Here is a 21,760-nt window from a genome sequence, read left to right as displayed (position 1 = left end):
TGGCGAAGCTGGAAAGAGAGTCGATTTGGTGAGTTCAGACGCGGTTTTTCCTGTCCTCCTCTCGAGGAAGCGATCTTGCTGACTTCGGACGGTTTTCTCGACTTTCTTCTCTCTCAGAGGAAAAGGAAGACTCCTTTTGGCTCTTACTTCTCCCGAGGCTCAGGGAGGGGGGGGATGAAACGGAGCTTCGACCTTCTCTCCCTTCTCCCTTCTCCCTTCTTACCTCCCAACTACATCGACGTCCATATAGAGAAAACGTCGACATGTCTAGCAGCAACAGATCTCCTCAAGTTCCCAAGCGTACGTACCCCGTCCTCTCTTTCCTTCCTCACTTCTTCGAGACGCTCATTAGCTCGCGGAGCTGACCTTCCCTCATCCCTTCGATCTCCCTTCTTCTCTTCAGCGACTCTCTACGTCTGCGAAGCCTACATCAGAGGACGATGCTTTGTAGGTGACGACTGTAGGGATCTGCACATCTCGGACATCCCAGCCTACCATCAACTTCGACAGTCTCAGCTCGACGAAGGAATGAGGAACCCGCAAAGTGAGCTCATCCTCTCTCCCTCCCTTCGTCTGTCCCTCGCCAGTCAATCTCTATACTTACAGCTTTTTTGTCCCTCTTCTTTTACCTTTCCTTGAATTCAGCTAAATCTTGCCGATGGGGATCCAACTGCTGGATCGCACGATGCAGTTTCTGCCATCAAGAGGACGTTCGAGGCGCGTCTTCTCGTTTCACCTTCCTTTTCATCTCTGAGCTGATCCATGTGTCTGTTACCCTCGACCAGGTCTCGCCCGCTCGCGAGCAGAACAACCCGAGACGCCGACCTCGGAGACTGAACCTCAACATCAAGTCGCTGTCGCCACTTCGGACGACGAAGACGGAGCTGGGACGGAATCGGTCGTCTCTGTCGTCGACGAGCACAAACCTGGTCAGCTTCGTGCTCTTTTCCTTCTCTCGAACCTTCTATCGAAAGATGCTGATTCTTTCTTCAGACGAACATCTCGTCGCCATCCGAACCGTGAGTCCCGACGAAGAAGAAGAGGCAACGCGCTGGTGAAGCTAACTCCTTTTCTTTCGCTTGACAGTTCTCGAAGAACCCAGTCGTCCCTGAGGTTGAAGGATCTCTCCCTTTCAACTCAGCCTCCGAGGTCGTCGGTCTCGTCGCCTACGTCCTTACGGAGAAGGCTTCGGTTGAGGCAGTCCAGAACTTCGCTTCTCTCAAACCGTGAGGAGGTCTTCGTCGAATCTCGCTTCTTCTTCCTCGACTGACCTCTCGACCATCCATTTCATTGGCCTTCCGCAGGGATATCTACAAGACGGCTCTCGAGGACGGACACGAAGGCTTCCCTCTCATCTTCTTCGCCGTCGCAGCGAACAACAAGGACCTCGTCGAACATCTCCTCTCGTCGTCGTCCACTTCTCCAGACGTCGTCGGCGGTCCCAGCATCCCTCTTCTCGCCTTTGCCCTCGTCCATCAACACTACTCCGAGAAAACCGAGATGGTCAAGCTGATCCTCTCTCACGGAGCCAAAGTCTCAGTCATCCCTCAAGGACTCTTCTCGCCTCCGCTCTCACCCAGTGGATCGAGCTCGATTTCGGCCAGAAATCTTCCCCTTTGGTACCGAACTTGCTCTCGAACTTGGGATGCTCTTCTTTCGCAGAGTCTCTTGCTCGATACCAGGTGAGATCTTCGTTCCTTCTCTTCAATGCTCCATCTCGTGCTGAGTCTTCTGTCTTTGTTCGCAGACACGCCCTCGAAATCGCGTCGAAGATGGAACCGGCTCGACCTCGAGACTCGCAGGTCCTCGGGCTCGTAGGCTTGGAGGTGAGTCGTCTTGATCTCAATCTGCTCGATATCCGTCTCTGATAACTTTTTCTTCGTTACATACAGGGTCTGGCTCGACTCCCGTACGAGCAGCGACTCCTCGGACAGGAGATGGCAGTCCGACGATTTCTTGACGCCGTCGTGGTTCGTTTGATCTCGTCAGAGCCCGTCAAGCCCCTCGTCTTCTTCCTCGCAGGTGATTCAGATCCCAAAGCTATCTCAGAAAATATCGACGGAGCTGATCTTTCTCCCTTTCACGAGCTCAGGACCTGAGGGACACGGACAGTTCGAGTTCGTCGACGCGAGTGAGTGCCGTTCCCCTCTCCTCCTTCGTCGGTCTTCTCTTCTGATAACTCCCATAACGTACGGCTTCCAATTCAGTCGCCAAGAGCTGCAACCTTCCGATGAATCAGTTCGACATGGGCGAGGAGCACATCGTGAGTCCCTGCTGATCTCGACTCTCACAACGAGAGTCAAATCCGCGCTGACCCTCTCTATATCTCGCAGGGCATCTTCTTGACGGACTTCCTCGCATCTCACGAAGGAAAGATCGCCGTCGTTGCTCTCCGTGGAACCGGAAAGGACGGAGAGTTGGATCGATTTGCTTCGGCTTGGGAACGAGGTGAGTCTCGATTTATGTCTTCGTTCCTCCCTTCACTCACTCGCTTTGTTTTCAGGTCTCTACAAGATGGTCTCCGGAAGCTCAAGGCTCGAGATCGATTGCAAAAAGTGCGAAGTTCCTCTACGTTTCCCTATTTTCGACTCTGATCTTCTTTCGGTTTTGTAGGATCATCTGGCTCGTCCTGACTCCCATCGCCAACAACTACGTCCTTGGATTCTTCGAGGAAGGACAACATCGAGCAGCTCTCTCAAGAGGATCAATCGGTACTTCTATCGAAGAAGAACTCGTACAGGGAATCAAGAGTCTTCTCAGGGGAGCCCTCAAGGTTCGTTCGACCGTCTCATCGAATCGAGACCTGACTGATTCCCTTTCTCGTCTCTTCTCTCAAGCAGAACAGGATAACTCAGCAAATCACTGCGATCCTTCCCTTCCTCCCTTACAACTCACTCGCTCAACAAGTCGTCGTCAGTCGGTCAGTTCTCGCACTCTCTCTCCGACGCGTCGAACTCGCTTCAGCCTCTGACTCTCAACCTCTCGTCCTTCCTTCCAGATGCCTCCTCAATCTTCGACGACACGTCTCAGCATCCGTCTCAGTCTCCGATCCAGCTTCTCTTCATCCCTGCGGAGACATGGAGCTCGAGTTCAGTGCCAGTACTGAGCTCGCCGTTGCGAAGGACGTCGCAGATCGATTCTACCTCCCCTCCGTCGGCGAACGAAGCTTGACCGAGGGAGTCAAAACGGTCATCGAGCTTCCCCTTCTTCTCTCGTGGAGAAAGAGGGACGGAGGAAAGCTCAAGAGGACTCACGTCTACCGAATCGTCCCCGGAAAGGAGGACGAGCACGCTCGAGTCGTCTACGTTGGCGCGAAAGAAATCATTCTCGAGTAGTCGTTCTTGTTTCCTTCTTCCCGTTCTCTTTCCCTGTTGCTTCTCTTTCCTCGCCTCCAAGATCCATGCCTTTCCTCGTTGACGCCAACGGAAAGCGAGCAGCTCGAGTGAGCGCAAGATCAAGGCCGAAAGCTCATCACGATCCCTTCGACTTGCTCTCGAAATCAATCAACTCCCAGACCGCAACCCTAGCGTCCGTTCCACCAGTAGCTAACCATCGATCCCTTCCTCTCACAAGACCAGCTTCGTCTTCTTCGTCGTCGTCGCTCTCCTCCTCCTCCTCCCTCTCGGTTGGCGACGACGACGAAGTGGGAGGAGCGGGAGAGTTGGCGAAAGCAAGAACGTGGCAGGTATCTCGGTGGTAAGGGAGGGTTCCGAGAGGTTTGAAAGATTTGGTAGAGAAGAGACGGACGCTGAAAAAGAGAAAACAAGAAGTCAGCTCGAAGTCGAGAGGCAAAAGAGAAAGAGGAGAAGAAGACGAACCTCCCATCCCATCCTCCGACCGCACAAACGCGTCCTGAGTAGTTGATCGAGATGCAAGCGTTCCCGAGCTGCTTGATCTTGAAGACTTCTGGAGTGGGTGGTGCCGAAAACGTCGAGAAATACTGCGAGACAAAAGGAGACGCGTCTCAGCGAAACTCGACTCGTGAGGGCGGGCGAGAGCGGGAAGACGAACGCTAAGATCGTACTTGACGACCTGGTGGTCTGCTGACACTGAAAGAGCAAAGTCGTGTTTGGGGGACACTGCTAGTCCCATCACTGAAGCGAGAAGGGAAGGTCAATCAACGAAGGGAGAAGAGCGCAAGAGGCGAACTGGAGAGACGAACCAGCTTCGTTGTGAACCTTGAGTTTCCACCGCGTCAACCATCGACCACGTTCCTTCCCAGTAGGATGAGGTATCCTCGAGTCTGTAGTTCCGTTTGGGGGTCCTTCGTAGTCGTAGAGAGCGACATGTCCAGACTCGAAGCCAACCACGAGACGAGTTGGCGAGAGGAGATGAATCGACATGACGAGACCTGCAAGATGGATTTGACGTCAGACACCGGTTGAAACGAGATAAGAGTAGGCTGTCGAGATCACCAGTCTTGTTGGGATCAAGGGCCCCTCTACCGAGGGAGGAAGAAGCTGAGGAAGAAGAAGGGGAGGCGACGAAACCGACGGCGGCGTGTGGACGTGTTTGGGAAGGAAGATGGAAGATGTCGATCTAAGGAAGACGAGGAATGGATAGATATCAGTATAGATTCAATGCGTAGGATGTCAGGTGAGCGATATGCTCATAGACACAGGGAGAGCGAAGGGGCCGAACCGTCTCAGAATCGGTCAAGTTAGGCATCGCGAGCCATGCTTCCTCTTCTCCTCCCTTAGAGGGCAGAGGAAGAAGCGAGAAGCGACAGTAATTAAGAGCGTTGACGTCCAAGCTGTATAGAAGCTTTGGGGTCGAGGTAGAAGCTGCTGAAGAGGTGGTAGCATGTCCCAAAGTCGGGAGTGCTGAAGGGAAGGCGAAGACGTGCAGCTTGTTGTCTCTTCCTTGACTGTCCTCCCAAGGTCAGCTTCTTTTCGTTCGAGAGAAAGATGGTAGGACTAGGAGAGGTTCTACTCACGTCAAAAACCCTACTCCAGGCCACTCCTCTACGCCCAGAACTCCATCCTCATGAGCTTTCCAAACGGCGAGAGCTCGACGACTTTTGGTGTCCGTGACGGCTACGATCCCGTCTGCATCTCCAGAGTAGAGAAGATGATTCGAGGGCGAGAAGGTGAGAGCGTTGATCTGAGCCAAGTGATGTCGAAGAATGAAGTGAGGCGTAGGAGTAGGAGCCATCCGAGAATGGTGGTGATCGTTGCGAGGGAAGGAGGGGAAGGAAGGAAAGTTGAGCTCGACCGTTCTGAGCTCGCCTCCCCCTTCTTTCCTCAACTGCATTCACCTTTTGACCCAAGTTCTATCCTACAAACCTGAAAAGCCCTCACGAGGTTAGTCCTTTCATCTCTGGAATCTTCAAACATAACTGTGTCGGTCTGACGTTGAATCTCGGCCTTCCCTCCTTCAGCCCAGTGAGACTTCGTGAGCTTGCTTCCCTCGACCATCGAAAGCGTCCTCATGCTGATACATGCCACTCTGAACCTCGTCTAGAATCCGACATGAGCGCGATGGATCTTGACTACGAGGAGCCTGGATCAGAGGAAGAGGACATCGAACCGGCTCGAGAAGGTGAGGGTCGACCCTCCTTCCCCCGTCTATCTCTCCCTTGTGATGTCCTTCACCGTCAATCTGACCCTCCGACGCACCTCTCACCCTTTACAGCTCTCGTCGCTCTATACCGAGAGACCCACAACGACTTCTTCGACTCCCAGCCGACCCCTTCCTCTACTCGCAAGGCCGCTCGACCCTTCTGCAATCCCGCCGACGCCTGGAACACCTTCTACGACCCGGACGCTTCTCCTCATAAGCAGATCGACTCTTTAGGAGGGAGCGCATCGGCTTCAAAATCTAGAGCCATGAAGGAGACGGATGAGCTTCCTGTTCTGGGGGACTGCGAAGCTTCAATCTGGTCGACGACGACGAGAGTCTCGACGTCTACGGAAGCAGGGAGAGTGGATCCTTCACCGTCTTACACCTTCGTGAGAGATCTCGGGCGGAGTGTTGCCGCAGATGACAAGATTGTGAGTTTTTTTCGACCTTCCTTCCTTCAGTTCGATCCCTTTCGTGACGTTGACGCGTCGCTCGAAGGTTCTCCACCATCTACCATGCTTCGAAGAGCCAATCAGAACGCTGAAGTTCGACAGGGAGAGCTACGAGGAACGATTCGACGATTTGGAGTACTCGTTGCCGTTCGATCGTCCTCGACGTGAGTCTTTTTCGTTCAAAACGCTTCTGATCTCCTCCGTCCTCTCTTCCTCGATTGACGTTTCCTATCTTTTCTTCTTGAAAATTAGTGAACACTATTATCTACGAGTTCCTTCGCCGAGTTCACTACATCTATCCGTCCTTTTCCTTCGACAACAACCCCACTATCCTCAACTTCCTCCCTCAAGACGTTCCCGAAATCCTTCTCTTCCCTTCCTTCTACGATCTCCTCCCGTTCCCGAATCCCAACCCATCAACCGAAGGCGGAAGATACGGTGATCCTACTATCCCACTACCGTCAGGGAAGTGGCTCAAGGCTGGGAAGGAAGGGGAGACGTGGACTGAAGTTCTTCGAGCGTCCGAGGTGATGATGTGCCCGATGGCTGGGTGTAACGAGTTCGATTGCGAGCTTCACTGTAAGTCTCCTCGTATGCTTCACTTCGACGCTAGCTCATGTTATCTCACTCTCTCTTTCTTGACTTTCTTGCAGCGGCTGTCCTGGAACGCGACGAGGGAGTCGAACCGAGAGCGAGAGGCCGTCCAACTCCAACCGCTACTCTCCTCGCCGATGCGACCAAACTGAAAAGTTGCTCGCCTCTCTGCTTCGTCAAGGAGAACAAGAGGTCTCTAGCCAACGAGTTGGCGAACTCTGTGAGTCGACAAGCGTTCACCAGCAAGGAACTCTTTCGCTGACGAACTCTTTCCTTCGACGCGTCCAGACCGAAACGATCTGGCCGACGGCGCACCTGGATCTCTTGATGACGCTCTTGACTGCGGCTCCAGATATCTTGCCATGCCAACTCGTCGACATCTTCATGTCGGAGGATACTGGCGAGCAGCTTTACTCGTGTAGAGAGGTGAGCGTCGTCGTCTCGACCTCTCGAGCTTTTCGAGAGGAGGCTGATCCGTCTTCCGTTCTACTTCAACTCAGATCTTCCATCGACGGTGCTCGGTCATCGACTTCACTCCAGCTCGATCATCATCAGCTCTTCCCAAGGCCAAGACTCATAACAAGGCTAGCGGACCTGGTCCCTTCGGTAAGTCGCTCTCTCCCTCTCTCCCTCTCTCCCCTTCGTCGCTTCACGCAAGGTTCGAGCTGACCCGCCGTCTTTCAGCTCTCACCGCCTCGAAGATGAAATCGTGAGCATCTTCTTTTCTTTCTCCTTCCTAAATAGAGCTGACCTTTTCGTTCCATTCTCAGAACTCGACCATGCAATCATCGAGGTCCGTGCGAACAAGGCAACACGGGTTCGTCTCTTTCCCTGAGAGAGGTCTGATCTCGTTCTTGACTGATCCATGTCTTCTCTCTCTTTTTTTACAGCTTGCGTCTGTCTCACCAACATGGTTCACTGCGACAAGGCTTGCGGCTGCGACATCACCTGTTCGTCCTCGTTTCGTTTCTTGACGCGTCGAAGTTTCCTGAGCTCGAACTGACCTCTCTTCGACCCTCTCAGGCAAACGACGATTTGGTGTTCATCTTAAGACTCCTCTTGGTGGCTGCAACTGTGCTGAGAAGGGGAAACCGTGTCGAACAAGGACTTGCGAGTGTGTGAAAGACGCGAGAGAGTGCGATCCCAACATCTGCCTCTCCTGTGGGTCGAAGTGAGTTCTCCTGTTCTTCTTTCCACGTCTGCGTCTCGCAGCTGACTCGTGATGGTCCCTCTTTACTCTCTTAGCTGTGAGCCAAGCTTCTTCTCGTCGAGACGAGGACTTCGTCGCTGACCGAGCGCTCCTTCCCCTTTCCAGCGACGAACGGAGCGTGTTGGAACGTCTCGCTACAACGAGGACTCGAGAAGGACGTCGTCGTCAAGCCTACAAGATATGGGAACGGCCTCTTCCTTGCTGATAGGGAGTTGGCTGAGGCTGAGGATTTCATCATCGGTTCGTCCCTTTCAGCTGTGTGCCTTCGGTTCGAGTTCTGATCGGCTTCATTTCCTTTCGACGCGTCTCCAGAATACGTCGGCGAGCTCATCAGCCACGAAGAGGCAGCTACTAGAGGGTTTGATCCTTTCCCTGCTTTTCCTATCCTCCTCCTCGCTGATCCAAACCTTCCTTCTTCGTCTCTCATTCTCGACAGGATGATCTACGAACAAATTCACCGAAACTACCTCTTCGATCTCAACGCCTCCCTCTCCATCGATGCCTTCAGCAAAGGGAACGTCGCTAGGTTCATAAACCACCCTGATGAACGAGACGATGCAAACTGCCACGCTAAGGGTCAGTTCAGTCTCGCTCTTTGAAGAACAACTCGACTCGACGATAACCTTTTCCTCCCTCTTCTTCCTCGCAGTCCTGCATATCCTCGGAGAACATCGAATCGGAATCTACGCCAGTGAGCTCAAGATCAATGGATGCTCACCTTTCCGTCTAAACCGCTGACCTCCATTCGTCTTGCAGAGAAACCGATTCGAGGAGGGGAAGAGGTTCGTCTCGACATTTTCGTTTCGTTCGATCGCCTGTTCCCTCTTTCTGACCCCTCTCTCTTTTCTTTCCTCACTTCAGCTACTCTTCGACTACGGAACCGAATTCAAGCTCCCAAGCCAGAAGTCACCGAGCTCGGGAGCGTTGTTGAAGAGGAGGGGAGGAGGTGGAATCGACGCTGCTCAGGATTCGGTCCTGGGGAGAAGTGCGATGAGCCCAGAGCTCTGAGGGGCTGGATAGGGTACTCAGAAAACGACCAATGATGAACTCATGAACATTCTATGACTTCAGCCTCGCTTTCTTACGGTTCCGGCTCGGCGAGTGAGAGTTTGACGCGTCGCGTCTCTCGAGCGTGACTTCAAGTCCATGTCTACTTCTCCCCAGTTCCTTTAATGCCTAAGGCTTCAAAGAAGGTCTAGAGGTTCGTTTCTAAATTCATTAAGATCGTTTCGTCAATTTCCCCTTCGGTGTCGTTCAACCACCTGCCTCCCTTTCCTCTACTTTCCCGCGGTTCATTCGTCACTCTCATCTCCTCAGCTCCCTCGTTGGAGATTTCAAGGAAAGGAGACTCCCCTCCGAGCGAGATAAGATCCGGTTTTGGGGTCTGGTAAAGTAGAGAGCACGATAGGGACAGAGTCAGCAAAAATAAGCCTCGGCGAGACCATGAAGGAGGAGAGAACGTACCAGTTGCTTGTCGGAGAAACTTGGAAAGGGTCCGGATCGTCCAAAGAGGCGTCATTCGGTCGAGACGACGTGGGAGTCTCCTGCCGAACGAAAGAGGAAGAAGAGAACGGGTCAGCCGCAACCTTCCTCTCTCGTGTCGAGTGAGCGTTGACCGACTCACCTCTCCTTCCAGTTCACCCTCTTCCAGTCCCAGCAGAGCCAACTCCCCAGCCGTCACTCCAGCTCCTTCGCTCCCGACAGCTCTCGCTCGTTCCGACTCAGCCCTCCTTCGCTCCTCCCGTTCCCTCTCCCTCCTCTCCTTCCGTTCCTTCTTCTCCTTCTTCCTTGTCTCCTCAGCAGACGCAGTAGGGTATGCGTCGAATCTCAAGGTGCTGACCGAGAGGTCTTTGGTTCGAGCGGAGGGCGAAGCGGTGAGGTCGGAGGTTGCGGAGGAGGAGCGAGGGAGAGGAGGAGGGAGGAGAGTTCCAGCGTGGGACTCGAAGGTTTGAAGGACGTTGGGAAGCTGGGAGGTAGAGCAAGAACTGCGTTAACAAAGGTAGAAGAGATCTTGGGAAGGATGGGGGGGAGGAGGAACTAACGGAGGAGTCGCTGACGAGAAGGGGAGCGAGGGGGAGGAACGCCTGAGGTGAAGACGCGACGAGAAGAAAGGCGTCGCATCGCTGTTCGAAGCAACAAGACGAAGGTCAGTATCAAAGCTTGAGAAAGATACAGAGCTACAAGACAAGGCTTACATGTCGAAGATGCTTCCCTGACTTCTTCCTCAAACTCTCGACGACCTCGACCACCAACGCGTCCGGTCGCCCATCCTCCAGACGAGCGCAGACGCCGACGAGAGAGATGAGAAGAGCTTCTTGGATCGACGCTATGGAAACAGGGGGAAAAGGCAGTCAGCTTTCCTCTCGAAGACAGCTTAACGATGAACAGACGAAAGCAAAAACTCACGCGACGACGATCTTTCCAACAAACGCCCCAAAGCGAGACGGACCTCCGCCGGACGCATCTTCTCTATCGGGAGGGGATACTCACATGCCACCGCTGCCACTACAATCATCGACGTTGGCGAAGGAGAAACGCCAGTCTCAAGAGACGAGCTCGATTCGAGCAGCTTCGAGACGAAGGCGGTCTTCCAATCGGTTAATCCTGGAAAGGATCAGCGGTCAGCCTTCGATTATTGAGTATTAGCTATAAGAGAAAAAAAAAGTTCATGCTCACTCTCTCCAACCCAACCCAAAACCCTCCCAGCGACCTCCTCCAGAACAACCTCGTTCCTCGACGCGTCCACGCCATCGACCTTCGACTTCGGCTGCGAAGCCTCCAGGATCTCCCAGACCTTCGTCCCGGCATCTGAGCCATCCGAGCTGGACTCTGAGGAGTAGAGTAGCTCCACAATCTCCAGAGCTCGAGAGATGAACGATTGTTTCTCCTTCACGCTGGACGACGACGCCGACGATTGGAGTAGGGCGATAATCCGTCGGAGTTGGAGGAGAGGGAGTTCGGGCGAGAGTTTCTGAAGAATCTTGAGAGTCTGGAAGGAGGTACGAAGTAACGACGATGGAAGGGAAGACCGCAAGAGTGAGCTTGTGAAACTCGTCGGGAACGAAGACGACCACCACTCACCTCGACTCGGACACCTCCATCTCTGCTCTCCAAACCTCCCATCAAGACTCCCATAGCTTCCTCTCCAAGTCCACCGTCTTCAGCCTTTTCGTCTGCCCAAACTGAGGCCGGAAGGACGGCGAGGCAGCGAAGAGCCCACAGATGGCCGTTCGGTTGGGAGGAGAGAAGAGCGCGTCGAATTGGAAGGAGAGGAGTTGGTAGTGAGGAATCAATGGTTTCGGAGGAGAGTTTCGGGATGAGGGAGTAGAGAGGGAGGGTGAGGGCTGCGAGGGAGAGTGGGAAGGACGCGTCGGAGAAAAAACGAACGAAGAAGGTCAGTGGACGAACGAGAGAGGAAGGGGAAACAGTGAGACGAGGATCTCACCATCGAGAGAAGGATCGAGGGAAGTACGTTGGAGAAGAGGGTGTAGAAGAGCGGCGAGCTCTTGTCGTTGGCTTGAGCGTGAAGGGAGAACAAGGTCAGCAAGAGTTCGAGGATATCTCGGAAGACAACGACGAAGGAACTCACCTCGAGTCCAGTCTCTCCAGCATCCGTTCCAGAGTCTTCAAGAGTTGGAGCTGCAGCGTCTTGAGAGGTAGGACTGCTGCCTCTGACGAAGGACGGTCCATGATCTTGCGAAGGGCGAGGAGGAGAGCTGGGAATGCCGCGAAAGTAGCGACGAGACCGGAACACTCCTGTGAAAACGTGAAGGAGAGATGTATATACGAGTCAGCGAGGTCGATACACTAGCGAGAGAGGACAACGAGTTGAACGAACCATCTTCGACAGAGCTCGAACAGCGTGAATGATGACAGCAGGGTCTGGATCGTCCAAACGCTTCCAGACCTTCCGTTCCTTCAGGCCAGCTAAGATCTCGGAGCTCGAAACATCCGAGAGAGCGAGCAGAGCGGCGAGAGCGAGTCTACGGATGTTCGAACTGGTGCAGACCAAGAGGGAGGGGACGCGTCGTTGATCAGGACGGAGTTGCTTTGGACGCGGAAGACAAGAGGAGAAGGAGACGAACGACTTGTGCGATACGAGATGAGTGAGTTGATGCTCTACTGCTGGAGCAATGTCGGGCGAAGGGGTTGAGATGTTGGATTTGAGAGCGAGGGCGATGGAGGGGAGGTGAGCGGATTGAAGGTCCTAGGCGAGGGAGGAGGACAAAGGAGAGGAGGATCAGGTTGAGCTTCGTTTGGGAGGAGAAATGGATGAGAGCTCACCTTGAGGATGGTGTTGAATAGCAGAAGTGATATCTCGTTCTTAGAGGTGAGGTTCTCGTTCAGGTATAGGTAGCCTAGGGGGAGCAAAGAAGGAAGAGGGAGGAGGAAGAGAGGTGAGCTCCGGACGACTACTTCGACCATCTCCGACTTGACGTCCTGCCGTCGCCTCGAGAAGTTGGGAATTGAGCACCCACCCATCTGCCTGGCTCTGATATCCTTCCCTCCCTCAGCTAGGTTCAAAGCTGGGACGAGTCCGAACGAGAGATCTTGCGTTCTCGAGCTGACCATCTCCACGTTCATCAGCAAGAGGAGCGCTTCCTTCGCTGAAGCCTGCAGACCAAGCACAAAGACGATTCAGCTCAGAGAACGTGGAGGCGTAAGTCTAGAGGTGTTGACTTACATCTGAGAGCTTCCCTTTAGCAAACTTTGTTCTCAGACGGTCGACTTCGGCGGAGCAGATCGAGTCGAGCTCGTTGGAGGACGTCGCCGACTCGACCCGCTTGAGGAACGAGTAGTGAGCTGTGGATAGAGCGTGCGATAAGAGGTAAGAAGGAAAGATGAGTGGGGGGTTCATCCGAGGTTCAAGAAAGGTTGATTTGAGGCGAGAGTGAGCGTTGAAGGGAGGAGGAGGAAGAGGAAGGGATCAAGCGAGCTCAACGTCTCGAATCAAAGGAGGGAAGGTGGTCCTGCTCTTTCCTTCCCTCTCAACAATCAGCATCCATTTATAGAAAATCGTCAACTACACTCTCAAAAGCTTAGAGATCCTCCCTGTCCTCCCTCTCCACTTCCGATGGCCTTTGTTCCGAAGGGCTAGAGCTATTGGTGTTTGGACTGACCTCTCCTTTTCACTTTCTTTCTCACCCAACCGCCCATCCCTTCTTTAGACACAACGAGATTCAGAATCATGTTGCTCTCTTCCCGTTCATATGTTCTTCCATTCTCCAATTCTCCAACTTCATCCTTCTCTCCTCGTCTGGCAACGATGGCCTCAGTCTCCTCGGACTCTACTCTCCCCCTCCTCCAAAGCTCAACAACTTCGCCGTCGCTGGCTCGTCGGCCAGAACTTCTCCTCCAGCTCCAACTCCTACTCCCAAGGTGGCAGCCATCCTCGCTCCATCCCCTCCTCCAGCCATCCCTCCCAGATCCGCGACTCAACAACCTCCAGCAGCTCCCTCCAAACCCGCTCGCTCCTAGTCTTCCCTCCTCCCCCCCTCGTCCATCCGTCCTCGCTCCCTCCAAAGCTACGGAAGCACCAGCAACAACAACTGCGACGGCCAAGCCCAAGCCCAAGAAGATCCGTACTAAAACAAAAACCTCTACGCTCCTCAGTCATCATCCGCACCTCCTCCTCCTCGATCCAACATATTCCCTCAACGAACGGCTTCTTCGTCTCAAAAGAACCCTTCCTACTCCGCCACCAGCTCCCTCCACTCTTCCCACGCTGTTACCCATCACCCTCTTGTCAGGACGAGGAGCAAGACTGCTGTAACTGGAGCTGGAGGAGGGAGGTATCTGTTGAAGAAGAACGTTGAGGAGATGAATGTGAGAGAGGTGGGGGATCAGCAGGAGCAGGAAGGGGACAGGACGAGTCGAGGCAACTTTGGGAGGTTGATACTGGTGGATTAATGATGAGGAGGGGGCTATGGTACGCTTGAATCCTTTCCCTCTTTTTCCGATCCGAGCTCGTCCGAAACTGACTCGTCTTCGTTTCGTTCGACGCGTCTCTCGTTCTTACGCAGACCCCACTCCCGACCCATCCTCTCTCGCCTACCTTCCTCCCTCACCACCAAATTGAAACCACTCTAACGTCGACACCAGGGCGGGACCCGACGAGAATGGATTCGTTCCTTTGTCGCAGATGGCCTTCGAAAGGACGGAGCCGAAGTACAGAAGCCAAATCGAGTCGATCTTTGAGACGTACAAGGGGAGGACAACACGACCACCACGGTTGCGGATGCGAGGAGCTCGTACGCCGGGAGCTATCTTTCCACTTGAGGAGCTGGTGGGGAGAACGGAGGCAGCTTAGATGTTACCTTAGAAGGAGAGAGGGAGAGAGGCGCCTTCTCTTCTCCGTTTCGTTCTCGAGCATTTTTTTACGCTTCACTACCTTAGATTGATATGTATGCACGTCCAAACTTTATTTTTCTTGTGCGAAGGAGCGAGAAAACCTTTTCCAAGAAGGGGACTCCAAAGTCGGAATCAAGACAGGTCGAGCAGAAGCGGATCTCCGTCCTCCCCGAAAGCACTTCGTCTCTCTAGCTCCCATCTCTTTCTTGTTTCCCTTCAACCCCCAACCATGACCTCAGCAGCTCATCCTCCTTCTATCCTCACCATCGCGGGTTCAGATCCTTCAGGTGGAGCTGGGATTCAGGTCAGTCTCCACAAGCGACTCCCCAACCAAACGACTTTTGTTGAGCTCTCTTCCTTCTCCTTCCCGTCGAAGCTGACCTCCGTTTCTTCTCCAGGCCGATCTCAAAACGTTCACCTCGCTTTCAGCTTACGGACTCTCGGTCATCACTGCTCTTACCTCTCAGAACACCGTCGCTGTGAAGGGAGTCCATACGGTTCCTCCAGAGTTTGTCGCTCAACAGGTCAGCTTCGACTCTTTGCTTCCTTCCCGTCCATCTCGTTTCCCTTCTTTCCCGTTCCGCGATCTGATTGAATTTGTTGTTTGGTCAGATCCAAGATGTCATTTCGGATATCCCTCCTGCTGGTGAGTCCATCTCCTTGCCCCACGAAAGGCGAGACGGAAAGAGAGAAGGGAGGGAAGACGAGCTCATCGAAACTCTCGACCTCACCGTTTCTCATCTCTTCCCGCCCTCCTCCTCCCTGCTGATCTCTTCCTCGTTTCCTCCTTCTCACTCGTTCGTACTCCAGCCCTCAAGACCGGCATGCTAGCCTCGGCCGAAATCATCCTCTCCATCACCACCGCTCTCCAATCCCTCTACTCCTCCCCAACCTCCTCTCTCGCTCTCCCTCCCCTAGTCATCGACCCCGTCACCATCTCCACCTCAGGCCACACCCTCCTCCCTGAATCAGCCGTAGCAGCTCTCATCAATCATCTCATCCCTCTGGGAACAGTCATCACACCCAACATCTGGGAGACGGAACTCTTGCTTCGACGAGGAGCGGCCGTCGAGTCTGGAAAGGAGGAAAGGAAGGTCACCAACGTCACCGAGATGATGGCAGCGGCGAAGGAACTTGCTCAACTTGGGTGTAAAGGGGTGTTGGTTAAAGGTGGACATCTGCCGTTGAAGTTGGAGGCGGTGAGGGAGGGGTTGGCGAACGCGGGAGGGAAAGGAGGGGAGGAAGTTGAGATCGTCTGGCCGAAGGATGATGGAGTGTCGATCTTGAAGCTTGCTTCGGGATTGACGGAGGAGGAGCATTTGGATCTGAATTACGTGGTGGATGTGTTATACGAGGCTGAGAAGGGGAGGTTCACCGCGATTGTTGGGAAGGTGATTGAGACGAGTTCGACGCACGGGACGGGATGCACGTTGAGTGCTGCGATGGCTGTTTTCTTGGGGAGAGGGTTGAACTGTGCGTACTCCCTGGCTCGATTTCGGTTCTACTGTCCTTGAAAGGAGTGAACTGACGCGTCGTTCTCTTTGTTTGCTCAGTGCGAGACGCGACGGTCGAGGCGACGAGATACGTTCACAACGCTATCGCCACTTCCTACCCTCTGGGAGCTGGAAACGGACCCTTAAACCACCTGCACACTATTACCTATCGACCTCTTCCTACGTGAGCTCGTCTTTCTTCCTTCACTTCCGATTCGAATTCGAAGCTCACTTCTTCTTCCTCTCGCCTCCACCGCTCGCAGTCCCACTCCCGCCGACTCCCTCCCCTTCTGCACCCACATCATCAACGAGGTCAAGAAGACCGGTCTCTGGGAAGCCTACATCCACCATCCTTTTGTCGTCGAGCTCGGAAAGGGGACGCTCGATCGACGCAGATTCGAGCACTACATCAAGTGAGTCTTCGACGCGTTCTTCTCTCGCTCTTCGAGTCGTTTCTGACGCATCTTTTTCTGTGTCGAACAGGCAAGACTGGCACTACCTTCGACACTACGCCCGAGCTCACTCGCTCGCTGCTTTCAAGACGACCGATTTCGACCAGATCGTCGGCTTTTCGGAGATTTCCCTTCATATCGCTCGGGAATCTCAGATGCACGTTCAGGGGAGTCCTTTCGTCACCACTTGGTCCAGCTGTGATGCTAACACAATCTTCCCTCTCTCTCCTGTTACAGTACTGCGAGACCTTTGGAATCTCGAAAGAGGATCTCCTTGCGACTCCCGAAACCCCCTCGACGTCTGCTTACGCTCTGTACATCGTTCGTCCCTCCCTTTTACTCCAAAGGCCTCACCGAGCTGACTCTGGTTCATCCTTCTTTTTTTCCTCAGCTCGACGTCGGACAAAGAGGAGATCTCCTCGACCTCCTTCTCGCCGTCGCTAGTTGCTGCCTCGGATACGGAGAGGTCGGGATGAAGCTTGCCGAGGGATACAAGAAGGGAGAGGTGAAGATGGAGGGGAACCTTTACAAGAAGTGAGTGTCCGCTTTTCAAGTAAGAGCTTCGGACGAGCGACGCGACGTGACGAGCTGATCGACCTTGCTCGTCTTTGCTCGATCCTTCAGGTGGATCGAGGATTACTCGGGTCCAGAATACCTCGTTGCTGTAACTAATAGTATCAGTAAGTTCGATTCGCGTCTCTTACTTCTCGCTGCTGAGAGAGCGGAAAACACACCCGAACGGCCAACTGACTCGACTCCTCTCCTCGACTCCTCTCTTCCACAGAAAACCTCGAGAAACGACTCGCCGCCGCTCCTCCATCCGCTCAGCGACTCCAGGAACTCGTCAAGATCTGGGAGGAGTGTACCCGTCTGGAAATTGGGTTCTGGAACGGAGCGATGGACCTCGAGTTGGAGGATTTGCCTGAAGCCGCGATGAAGGCTTGATCGTTTTTCTCACACTTCGGATTTGTAGCCAGGAAACTCTAGATGTGTTGGATTAGACCGTAGGATTACTGGCTCTGTAACATGTCTACTGGAAAGAAGGAAGGCGGCAAGGAGAGCCCGACTTCCGTCGTCCGAAAAAGCGAAAGTCGAGCTCGCTCCCTCTCCTTCCCTCCCATCGTCTTCCCTCCACCAGAGCCCTTTCACAAAAGATCAACTTCACCACGCTGCTCTTCACATTCAACTCAAGCTCGGATCCATAAAACATGGCTCTTTCAGCGGAAGAGTGAGTCCAGCAGAAAAACGACTTGACTCGACGGGAGGGGGCTCGTTGATCAGAGGAGCTCATCCCTTCCTCCCCTCCCTCTGTTTGTCCTTCTGCAGGAAGGGAAAGGGACGAGCTGCACCCGGTTCGGCCTGGTTCATACTGCCGCCTTCTCTGTGGGAGGAGATGTTCGGTGAGGTCTTATCCGTTTCCTGCGCGAGGGAAGAGAAGGGGAGGGAAGGAAGGAAGGGGAGGCAAAGAAAGAACGGAAGCTCGCAACTGATCATTCCCTTCCCTTGTTGTTTTCGCAGCTCACAAAACAGTCGTTTCGGCTACTACTGCTTCGCTCGTATCAACTTTCTTGGGGTATCCTGTTCGTTCTTCGTCCTTCCGCCATTCAATCGAGCTGAATCGAGCTAGCTGACCTCCTTCAATCTCTCCTTCGTAGCTCGACTCTCTCAAAGCTCGACTGCAAACAACTCGAGGAACAGCTCCTTCGATACCAGCCCTAGCTGCTGAGGTCATGCGTGAAGAAGGGATACGAGGGTACTGGAGAGGGTGCTTGATTCCATTGATGACTATCTCGATTGTCCGTGAGTTCGGAGCTCGAGCTCACACCTCGTTCCTCCTTCCTTCCCTCCCGTCCCGTCCGTCCGCTCACCTCGTCTATATGTTCCTTTTGATCTCTAGGGACAACGTCTTTCTCGATCTACGCTGGTAGCAAGGAGGCGCTGGCGAAACGGAATATCTTTGCCTCGGGATCGTTGACGGACGTCGGACTCACGAGTTTCGTTGCTGGAACGTGTAGTGGGAGTATCATCACGATGGGGAGTTGTCCGTTCGAGCGTACGTCTACTTCTTTCGCTCGTTCATCTATCGAAGGAGAGATTCTGAGCTGACTTGGTGGTCTTCGCGGGCGATTGTTCAGTCGTCAAGGTCCGTTCTTTCTGTTGTTCTCTTCGCACGAGCTCCTAGAAGCCTCGAAGTTTGATATCGAGCTCACCCACTCTCTTTTTCTATTTTTTGTTCTACAGGTTCGGAGACAGCTCGAGGTCATGATCGCGAACGAGATGGGAGTGAGAGATCCGAAACCTCTCAACACTCGAGCGTCCGTTGAGGCGATCGTGAAGGTCAGAGGTTGGAGAGGGATGTACACTGGATTCGTGCCTCATTCGAGTGAGTGGAATTCTCTGCTGCAGAGTGTTTGGGGTCGCTGGGATTATTTTGCTGACCCGTTCTGTCTGCCTCCGTCGCTTCAGTACGAGACACGTTCGGTTCGTCTCGCTGCTTCTTCTCGACCCAAGAGCCTGCTGTCTTTGCTGATTCTCGCATCTCTCTATCAGGTACCGGTCTCTACTTTGCAGAGTACGACGTCTTCCGGAATCTGCTCGGTCGGCTTCCCAACGGAGATCAGGGCGTCGCACCCTCCTGGCTCCCCATCCCCAACTCGCTCATCCCTTTCTTCTGTGGAAGTGCCGCTGGAGTCTCATCCTGGGCGTTGATCTATCGTTCGTCCTTTCTTCTCGTCTCCCGTCTCACTCTCGACGCGTCCTGACCTTTCTCCTCTCGCCCTCTTCTCCTTCACAGCGTTCGTCCCGCTCTTCTTTTCCTCCGCTCAAGCTCGAATGGTTCCTCAACTGACTCGAACCTTCTTCTGCTGCCATACATAGCATTGACGCCGTCAAAACTGTGATACAGAAACGAGCTCTCGCCGGGAAGAGTCCTCGAGGAATCGTCGAAACGTTCACTCTCCTCGCTCGAGGCCCCGATCCACTCAACCCTCAGCCCATCGGAAAAGGAGTCGCAAGACTGTATCGAGGACTCGGAGTCTCGGCTGCTCGATCCTGTCTCACCCACGGAATGCTGGTTCGTTGTCTCGCCTCTTCTCGTCGACCTTCCATTGACTCCCAAGCTGACCCGGTTCTTCCTTCGCAGTGGCTTATCATCGATAACGTTCAGTCGTTCATAGAACGAGGTCATCTTTCTGTCACTGCTTCTGCTGCTTCTATCTAGTCTTCTCCATCCCTCCTCACGATCTCCGGATCTCATCTCTTTTCACGTCGGTTGCGTTCGAACCTCTCATGCCTCGGTCATCTCATTTGTAGAACTACTAGTCACTTCTCAAATCAATCACCTGTCTCCCGGATATCTTACTTTGTACCCAGTCTCTATAGATGAGCTCGTTCTTCGATCCTTTCTCGACGTTCTTTCCGCCTCGCTCAACGCGTCGTTATGTTTCCGAAACGTCCATCTAAACGTTCAATTCGACTCTCCTTCCGTCGTAGCTACAGCCTCGTAACCTCTCTCTACTCCCGTCGAGGACGACCTCCCACCTCTGACAAAGCTCAACCACCCGTTCTCTCCTCCAGCTCCTCCCTTCTTCTCCTTCACCTCCCTCGCCTTCCCGTCCGCCAGCATCACGTACCTTCTCCCTCGCCATACCACCTCGTTGCCCAGCATCGCGACCGTCCACACCGGCAACGCCAACACCTCTCTCCCGATCCAAGCCAACCAAAACTTCCCCCACTGACCCTGAAGCGTCGCGTCCGGCGTCGACGACCAGCTTCCTCTCCCTCCCGCTCCTCCTCCCATCCCTCCATCCCTCTCCACGTCCGTCAGTCTCAGAGGAGGCGTCAAGGCACTCATCACACCGCAATCACTCGATGCCCATGCTACGTAGTGAGCAACGAGGAACAACGCCCGAGTTTTCCATCCTCCTCCGACGAAGACTTCGAGAGCCCAGGAAGCGAGGAGGCCCATGAGGAGGGATTCGGTGAAGGGTTCGGCGAGAGTTGCGGCCATGGTCATTTGTTTCCGAACTCGGATCCATCGAACTCGACGCCAGAAGTAGTCGGAGAAGGACATGGAGCCGAGGTTGTTGAGGGCGACGTCGTTGGGAGGGAGGGAGTGACGAAGTTTGAGTTGGTGCATGAGGGAGAGGGCGACCATGTTGTCTTCGGCAAGGTAGGGAGCGAAGGAGGGGAGAGAGAGGGTCGAGGTTGGAGCTGGAAAAGAAGAGGAGGAGAACAGGAAGGTTTAGTTCGAGCTGGGTTTGCGGAACGAGGCAGAGACCCGAACGAGGAACGAACTTGGGAGAGCGTGTCCAGCAGTGACGACCGAGATGTCGGATCTTCGATAGATGTTCGACTTTCCCATGACGCACGAGTCGATCTCGGTTCTGATAGCAAAGGGAAAGGAGGAGTTAGAGTCAGCGGGAGTTCCGAGAACGAAAGTCGCGTCGCGTCGTCGAAATCGAAGTCTCACTCGACTCGAACTCACTTGTTGATCGCAAGGTACATTTTCGCGTGAACCGTGTTCAAGAACGCTCTCTCCAGCCAGCTACCCACTCCTTCTCCTCCCTTCCCAGGCAGGACAGCGAAAGGGACGTGATGAACGAGTCCGACTCGTCTCTTTCCAGGAGCGTCCTCGAGGAAGGCTGCGATTGCTCGGGAAAGGGTGTGAGGAGAGGGAAGATGTATTCCAGAGTCGAGAACGTAGAGGATATCGTTGAATGCGAGTTCGAAGGGTTTAATAAGGTTGTTGATCTTGGGGTTGGGTCCGAGAGGGACGTCGCCTGAGTTCGAAGGGGAAGGAAGAGGGTTAGGACGCTGAGTTCGAATGAGAAGTCGGAAAGTGATGTGCATGATGGATCCTAAAGATGCAAGATATAGTTGGTCGATTTCATGAGGGTCTTACAAGCGTTGTCGGTATTGTAGAGAGCGAGAAGAGGAAGTCCCGACCATCCGAGTCGAAGGTTGAGCTCGAGGGATGAGTCTCCCTGCTTTCTTCTCTGGCTCTTCCAAGTCGCTCTTCGGTCCCAGTCTGGAGCAGCTACTCCGACACGTACATCCGACCGTCCTCTTGGAGAATCATGCTAAGAAGAAGAACGAGGAAGCGGCGACTCACCGATGATCACTCGAACGGTTCTCTTCCTTCCCTCCTCCGTCCTCTCCTTCCCGTACTTGTCGATCAACTCCTTGACCACCCTCAACGCTGGATCATCCTCGTCGGCAACGCTGAAGATGAGCTCGAAGTCCGGGTAGTCCTGTTCGAAGGAGGACCTGAGGTTCTCGTAGAGGTTTGGGTCGAGACCTTTGAGAGGTCGAAGAATCGAGACGCCAGGTTTGGAGGAGGAAGCTGAAGGAATGGAAGGCGTAGAGGCGTAGCGGGTTCGTCTGTGGGATCAGGGTACAGGAGAGAGTCGAATGATCAGCTTGCGAGCTTCTTAAATCGAAGGGACGGGACGAGAAAGGAGGGAAGAGGAGGAGGAGGGCTGAACGAACGCAACGTAAAGACCGAGCAAACAGATGGACCACAGAATGCAGTACCAGACGAGGATGACTCCAGAAAAGGCGAGAGCTAGTTTCCCATGCGCGAGGCTCTCTGATGTTGCTGTTGCTGAAGCGAAAGCTGAGATGGTGGGTGAAGCCATCGAAGGG

At 53.9% G+C, this 21,760-nt stretch overlaps 8 protein-coding genes across 8 annotated transcripts; 5 read left to right on the top strand and 3 right to left on the bottom strand.

Moving 5' to 3' along the window:
• The first annotated feature begins 3 nt into the window (after positions 1 to 3).
• On the top strand, positions 4 to 3,514 carry BDY24DRAFT_444494 (uncharacterized protein). The gene is made up of 17 exons (XM_076644855.1): positions 4 to 28; positions 118 to 300; positions 404 to 544; positions 646 to 717; positions 786 to 929; positions 994 to 1,019; positions 1,087 to 1,226; positions 1,305 to 1,682; positions 1,748 to 1,826; positions 1,893 to 2,022; positions 2,093 to 2,131; positions 2,208 to 2,263; positions 2,334 to 2,448; positions 2,504 to 2,555; positions 2,614 to 2,773; positions 2,841 to 2,920; positions 2,999 to 3,514. Exons 2-17 carry the CDS (start codon positions 264 to 266, stop codon positions 3,333 to 3,335), a joined length of 1,986 nt encoding a protein of 661 aa, XP_076493109.1. The 5' UTR covers positions 4 to 28; positions 118 to 263; the 3' UTR covers positions 3,336 to 3,514.
• On the bottom strand, positions 3,472 to 5,178 carry BDY24DRAFT_444493 (WD40 repeat domain-containing protein; the record flags this gene model as incomplete). Its single annotated transcript, XM_076644854.1, has 7 exons — positions 4,937 to 5,178; positions 4,642 to 4,867; positions 4,416 to 4,539; positions 4,163 to 4,351; positions 4,012 to 4,094; positions 3,819 to 3,940; positions 3,472 to 3,748 (listed from the first exon to the last, which is right to left on the bottom strand). Exons 1-7 carry the CDS (start codon positions 5,152 to 5,154, stop codon positions 3,472 to 3,474), a joined length of 1,239 nt encoding a protein of 412 aa, XP_076493108.1. The 5' UTR covers positions 5,155 to 5,178.
• A 19-nt stretch (positions 5,179 to 5,197) lies between these two features.
• Positions 5,198 to 8,856, top strand: BDY24DRAFT_444492 (uncharacterized protein). Its single transcript, XM_076644853.1, has 18 exons — positions 5,198 to 5,303; positions 5,381 to 5,541; positions 5,635 to 5,993; positions 6,061 to 6,178; positions 6,267 to 6,593; positions 6,668 to 6,828; positions 6,897 to 7,034; positions 7,109 to 7,214; positions 7,293 to 7,317; positions 7,379 to 7,425; positions 7,499 to 7,558; positions 7,632 to 7,781; positions 7,924 to 8,058; positions 8,131 to 8,176; positions 8,255 to 8,394; positions 8,468 to 8,509; positions 8,575 to 8,600; positions 8,680 to 8,856. Exons 2-18 carry the CDS (start codon positions 5,472 to 5,474, stop codon positions 8,824 to 8,826), a joined length of 2,097 nt encoding a protein of 698 aa, XP_076493107.1. The 5' UTR covers positions 5,198 to 5,303; positions 5,381 to 5,471; the 3' UTR covers positions 8,827 to 8,856.
• Positions 8,857 to 9,022: 166 nt separating this feature from the next.
• On the bottom strand, positions 9,023 to 12,804 carry BDY24DRAFT_436709 (armadillo-type protein). The gene is made up of 15 exons (XM_076644235.1): positions 12,503 to 12,804; positions 12,297 to 12,432; positions 12,103 to 12,176; positions 11,904 to 12,025; positions 11,657 to 11,816; positions 11,408 to 11,574; positions 11,264 to 11,334; positions 10,900 to 11,162; positions 10,495 to 10,807; positions 10,225 to 10,422; positions 10,014 to 10,144; positions 9,861 to 9,941; positions 9,443 to 9,784; positions 9,283 to 9,362; positions 9,023 to 9,202 (listed from the first exon to the last, which is right to left on the bottom strand). Coding segments are annotated over exons 1-15 (2,313 nt in total). The 5' UTR covers positions 12,677 to 12,804; the 3' UTR covers positions 9,023 to 9,201.
• On the top strand, positions 12,779 to 13,786 carry BDY24DRAFT_193627 (uncharacterized protein). The gene has a single exon (XM_076636411.1). The coding sequence runs from the start codon at positions 13,029 to 13,031 to the stop codon at positions 13,632 to 13,634; it is 606 nt and encodes a 201-aa protein (XP_076493105.1). The 5' UTR covers positions 12,779 to 13,028; the 3' UTR covers positions 13,635 to 13,786.
• A 612-nt stretch (positions 13,787 to 14,398) lies between these two features.
• Positions 14,399 to 17,059, top strand: BDY24DRAFT_418454 (thiamine biosynthesis protein; the record flags this gene model as incomplete). The annotated part of the gene is made up of 11 exons (XM_076643852.1): positions 14,399 to 14,473; positions 14,568 to 14,693; positions 14,782 to 14,815; positions 14,980 to 15,642; positions 15,723 to 15,846; positions 15,926 to 16,075; positions 16,146 to 16,275; positions 16,352 to 16,435; positions 16,506 to 16,648; positions 16,739 to 16,794; positions 16,899 to 17,059. The coding sequence occupies 11 exons, from the start codon at positions 14,399 to 14,401 to the stop codon at positions 17,057 to 17,059; spliced, it is 1,746 nt and encodes a 581-aa protein (XP_076493104.1).
• A 263-nt stretch (positions 17,060 to 17,322) lies between these two features.
• On the top strand, positions 17,323 to 19,334 carry BDY24DRAFT_418453 (mitochondrial carrier; the record flags this gene model as incomplete). The annotated part of the gene is made up of 12 exons (XM_076643851.1): positions 17,323 to 17,342; positions 17,441 to 17,514; positions 17,633 to 17,694; positions 17,770 to 17,914; positions 18,012 to 18,167; positions 18,250 to 18,257; positions 18,356 to 18,497; positions 18,581 to 18,595; positions 18,665 to 18,829; positions 18,909 to 18,949; positions 19,020 to 19,187; positions 19,257 to 19,334. The coding sequence occupies 12 exons, from the start codon at positions 17,323 to 17,325 to the stop codon at positions 19,332 to 19,334; spliced, it is 1,074 nt and encodes a 357-aa protein (XP_076493103.1).
• Positions 19,335 to 19,580: 246 nt separating this feature from the next.
• On the bottom strand, positions 19,581 to 21,753 carry BDY24DRAFT_344630 (uncharacterized protein; the record flags this gene model as incomplete). Its single annotated transcript, XM_076637561.1, has 6 exons — positions 19,581 to 19,847; positions 19,932 to 20,326; positions 20,411 to 20,499; positions 20,601 to 20,895; positions 21,228 to 21,496; positions 21,605 to 21,753. 6 exons carry the CDS (start codon positions 21,751 to 21,753, stop codon positions 19,581 to 19,583), a joined length of 1,464 nt encoding a protein of 487 aa, XP_076493102.1.
• Positions 21,754 to 21,760: the final 7 nt, after the last annotated feature.

This window comes from Mrakia frigida, assembly GCF_051309035.1.
Source record: "Mrakia frigida strain ATCC 22029 unplaced genomic scaffold BDY24scaffold_38, whole genome shotgun sequence".
NCBI classification, from domain to species: domain Eukaryota; kingdom Fungi; phylum Basidiomycota; class Tremellomycetes; order Cystofilobasidiales; family Mrakiaceae; genus Mrakia; species Mrakia frigida.
The sequence above is the reverse complement of the archived record's forward strand: the minus strand, read 5'-3'. Positions and strand labels throughout refer to the sequence as shown.

What these genes read in the sequence shown, in the direction of transcription:
- BDY24DRAFT_444494 (XM_076644855.1), top strand. Translation starts at nt 264, where the DNA reads ATGTCTAGCAGCAACAGATCTCCTCAAGTTCCCAAGC. An exon ending in TGCTTCGGCTTGGGAACGAG is followed by an intron (nt 2,449 to 2,503) that starts GTGAGTCTCGAT and finishes CTTTGTTTTCAG; the next exon opens with GTCTCTACAAGATGGTCTCC. An exon ending in CAACAAGTCGTCGTCAGTCG is followed by an intron (nt 2,921 to 2,998) that starts GTCAGTTCTCGC and finishes CCTTCCTTCCAG; the next exon opens with ATGCCTCCTCAATCTTCGAC.
- BDY24DRAFT_444492 (XM_076644853.1), top strand. Translation starts at nt 5,472, where the DNA reads ATGAGCGCGATGGATCTTGACTACGAGGAGCCTGGATCAGAGGAAGAG. An exon ending in TTGCGGCTGCGACATCACCT is followed by an intron (nt 7,559 to 7,631) that starts GTTCGTCCTCGT and finishes CGACCCTCTCAG; the next exon opens with GCAAACGACGATTTGGTGTT. An exon ending in TGCAAACTGCCACGCTAAGG is followed by an intron (nt 8,395 to 8,467) that starts GTCAGTTCAGTC and finishes TCTTCCTCGCAG; the next exon opens with TCCTGCATATCCTCGGAGAA.
- BDY24DRAFT_436709 (XM_076644235.1), bottom strand. Translation starts at nt 12,676, where the DNA reads ATGAACCCCCCACTCATCTTTCCTTCTTACCTCTTATCGCACGCTCTA. An exon ending in CATCTCGTATCGCACAAGTC is followed by an intron (nt 11,817 to 11,903) that starts GTTCGTCTCCTT and finishes GGTCTGCACCAG; the next exon opens with TTCGAACATCCGTAGACTCG. An exon ending in TTCTCGTCAGCGACTCCTCC is followed by an intron (nt 9,785 to 9,860) that starts GTTAGTTCCTCC and finishes TCTACCTCCCAG; the next exon opens with CTTCCCAACGTCCTTCAAAC.
- BDY24DRAFT_193627 (XM_076636411.1), top strand. Translation starts at nt 13,029, where the DNA reads ATGTTCTTCCATTCTCCAATTCTCCAACTTCATCCTTCTCTCCTCGTC.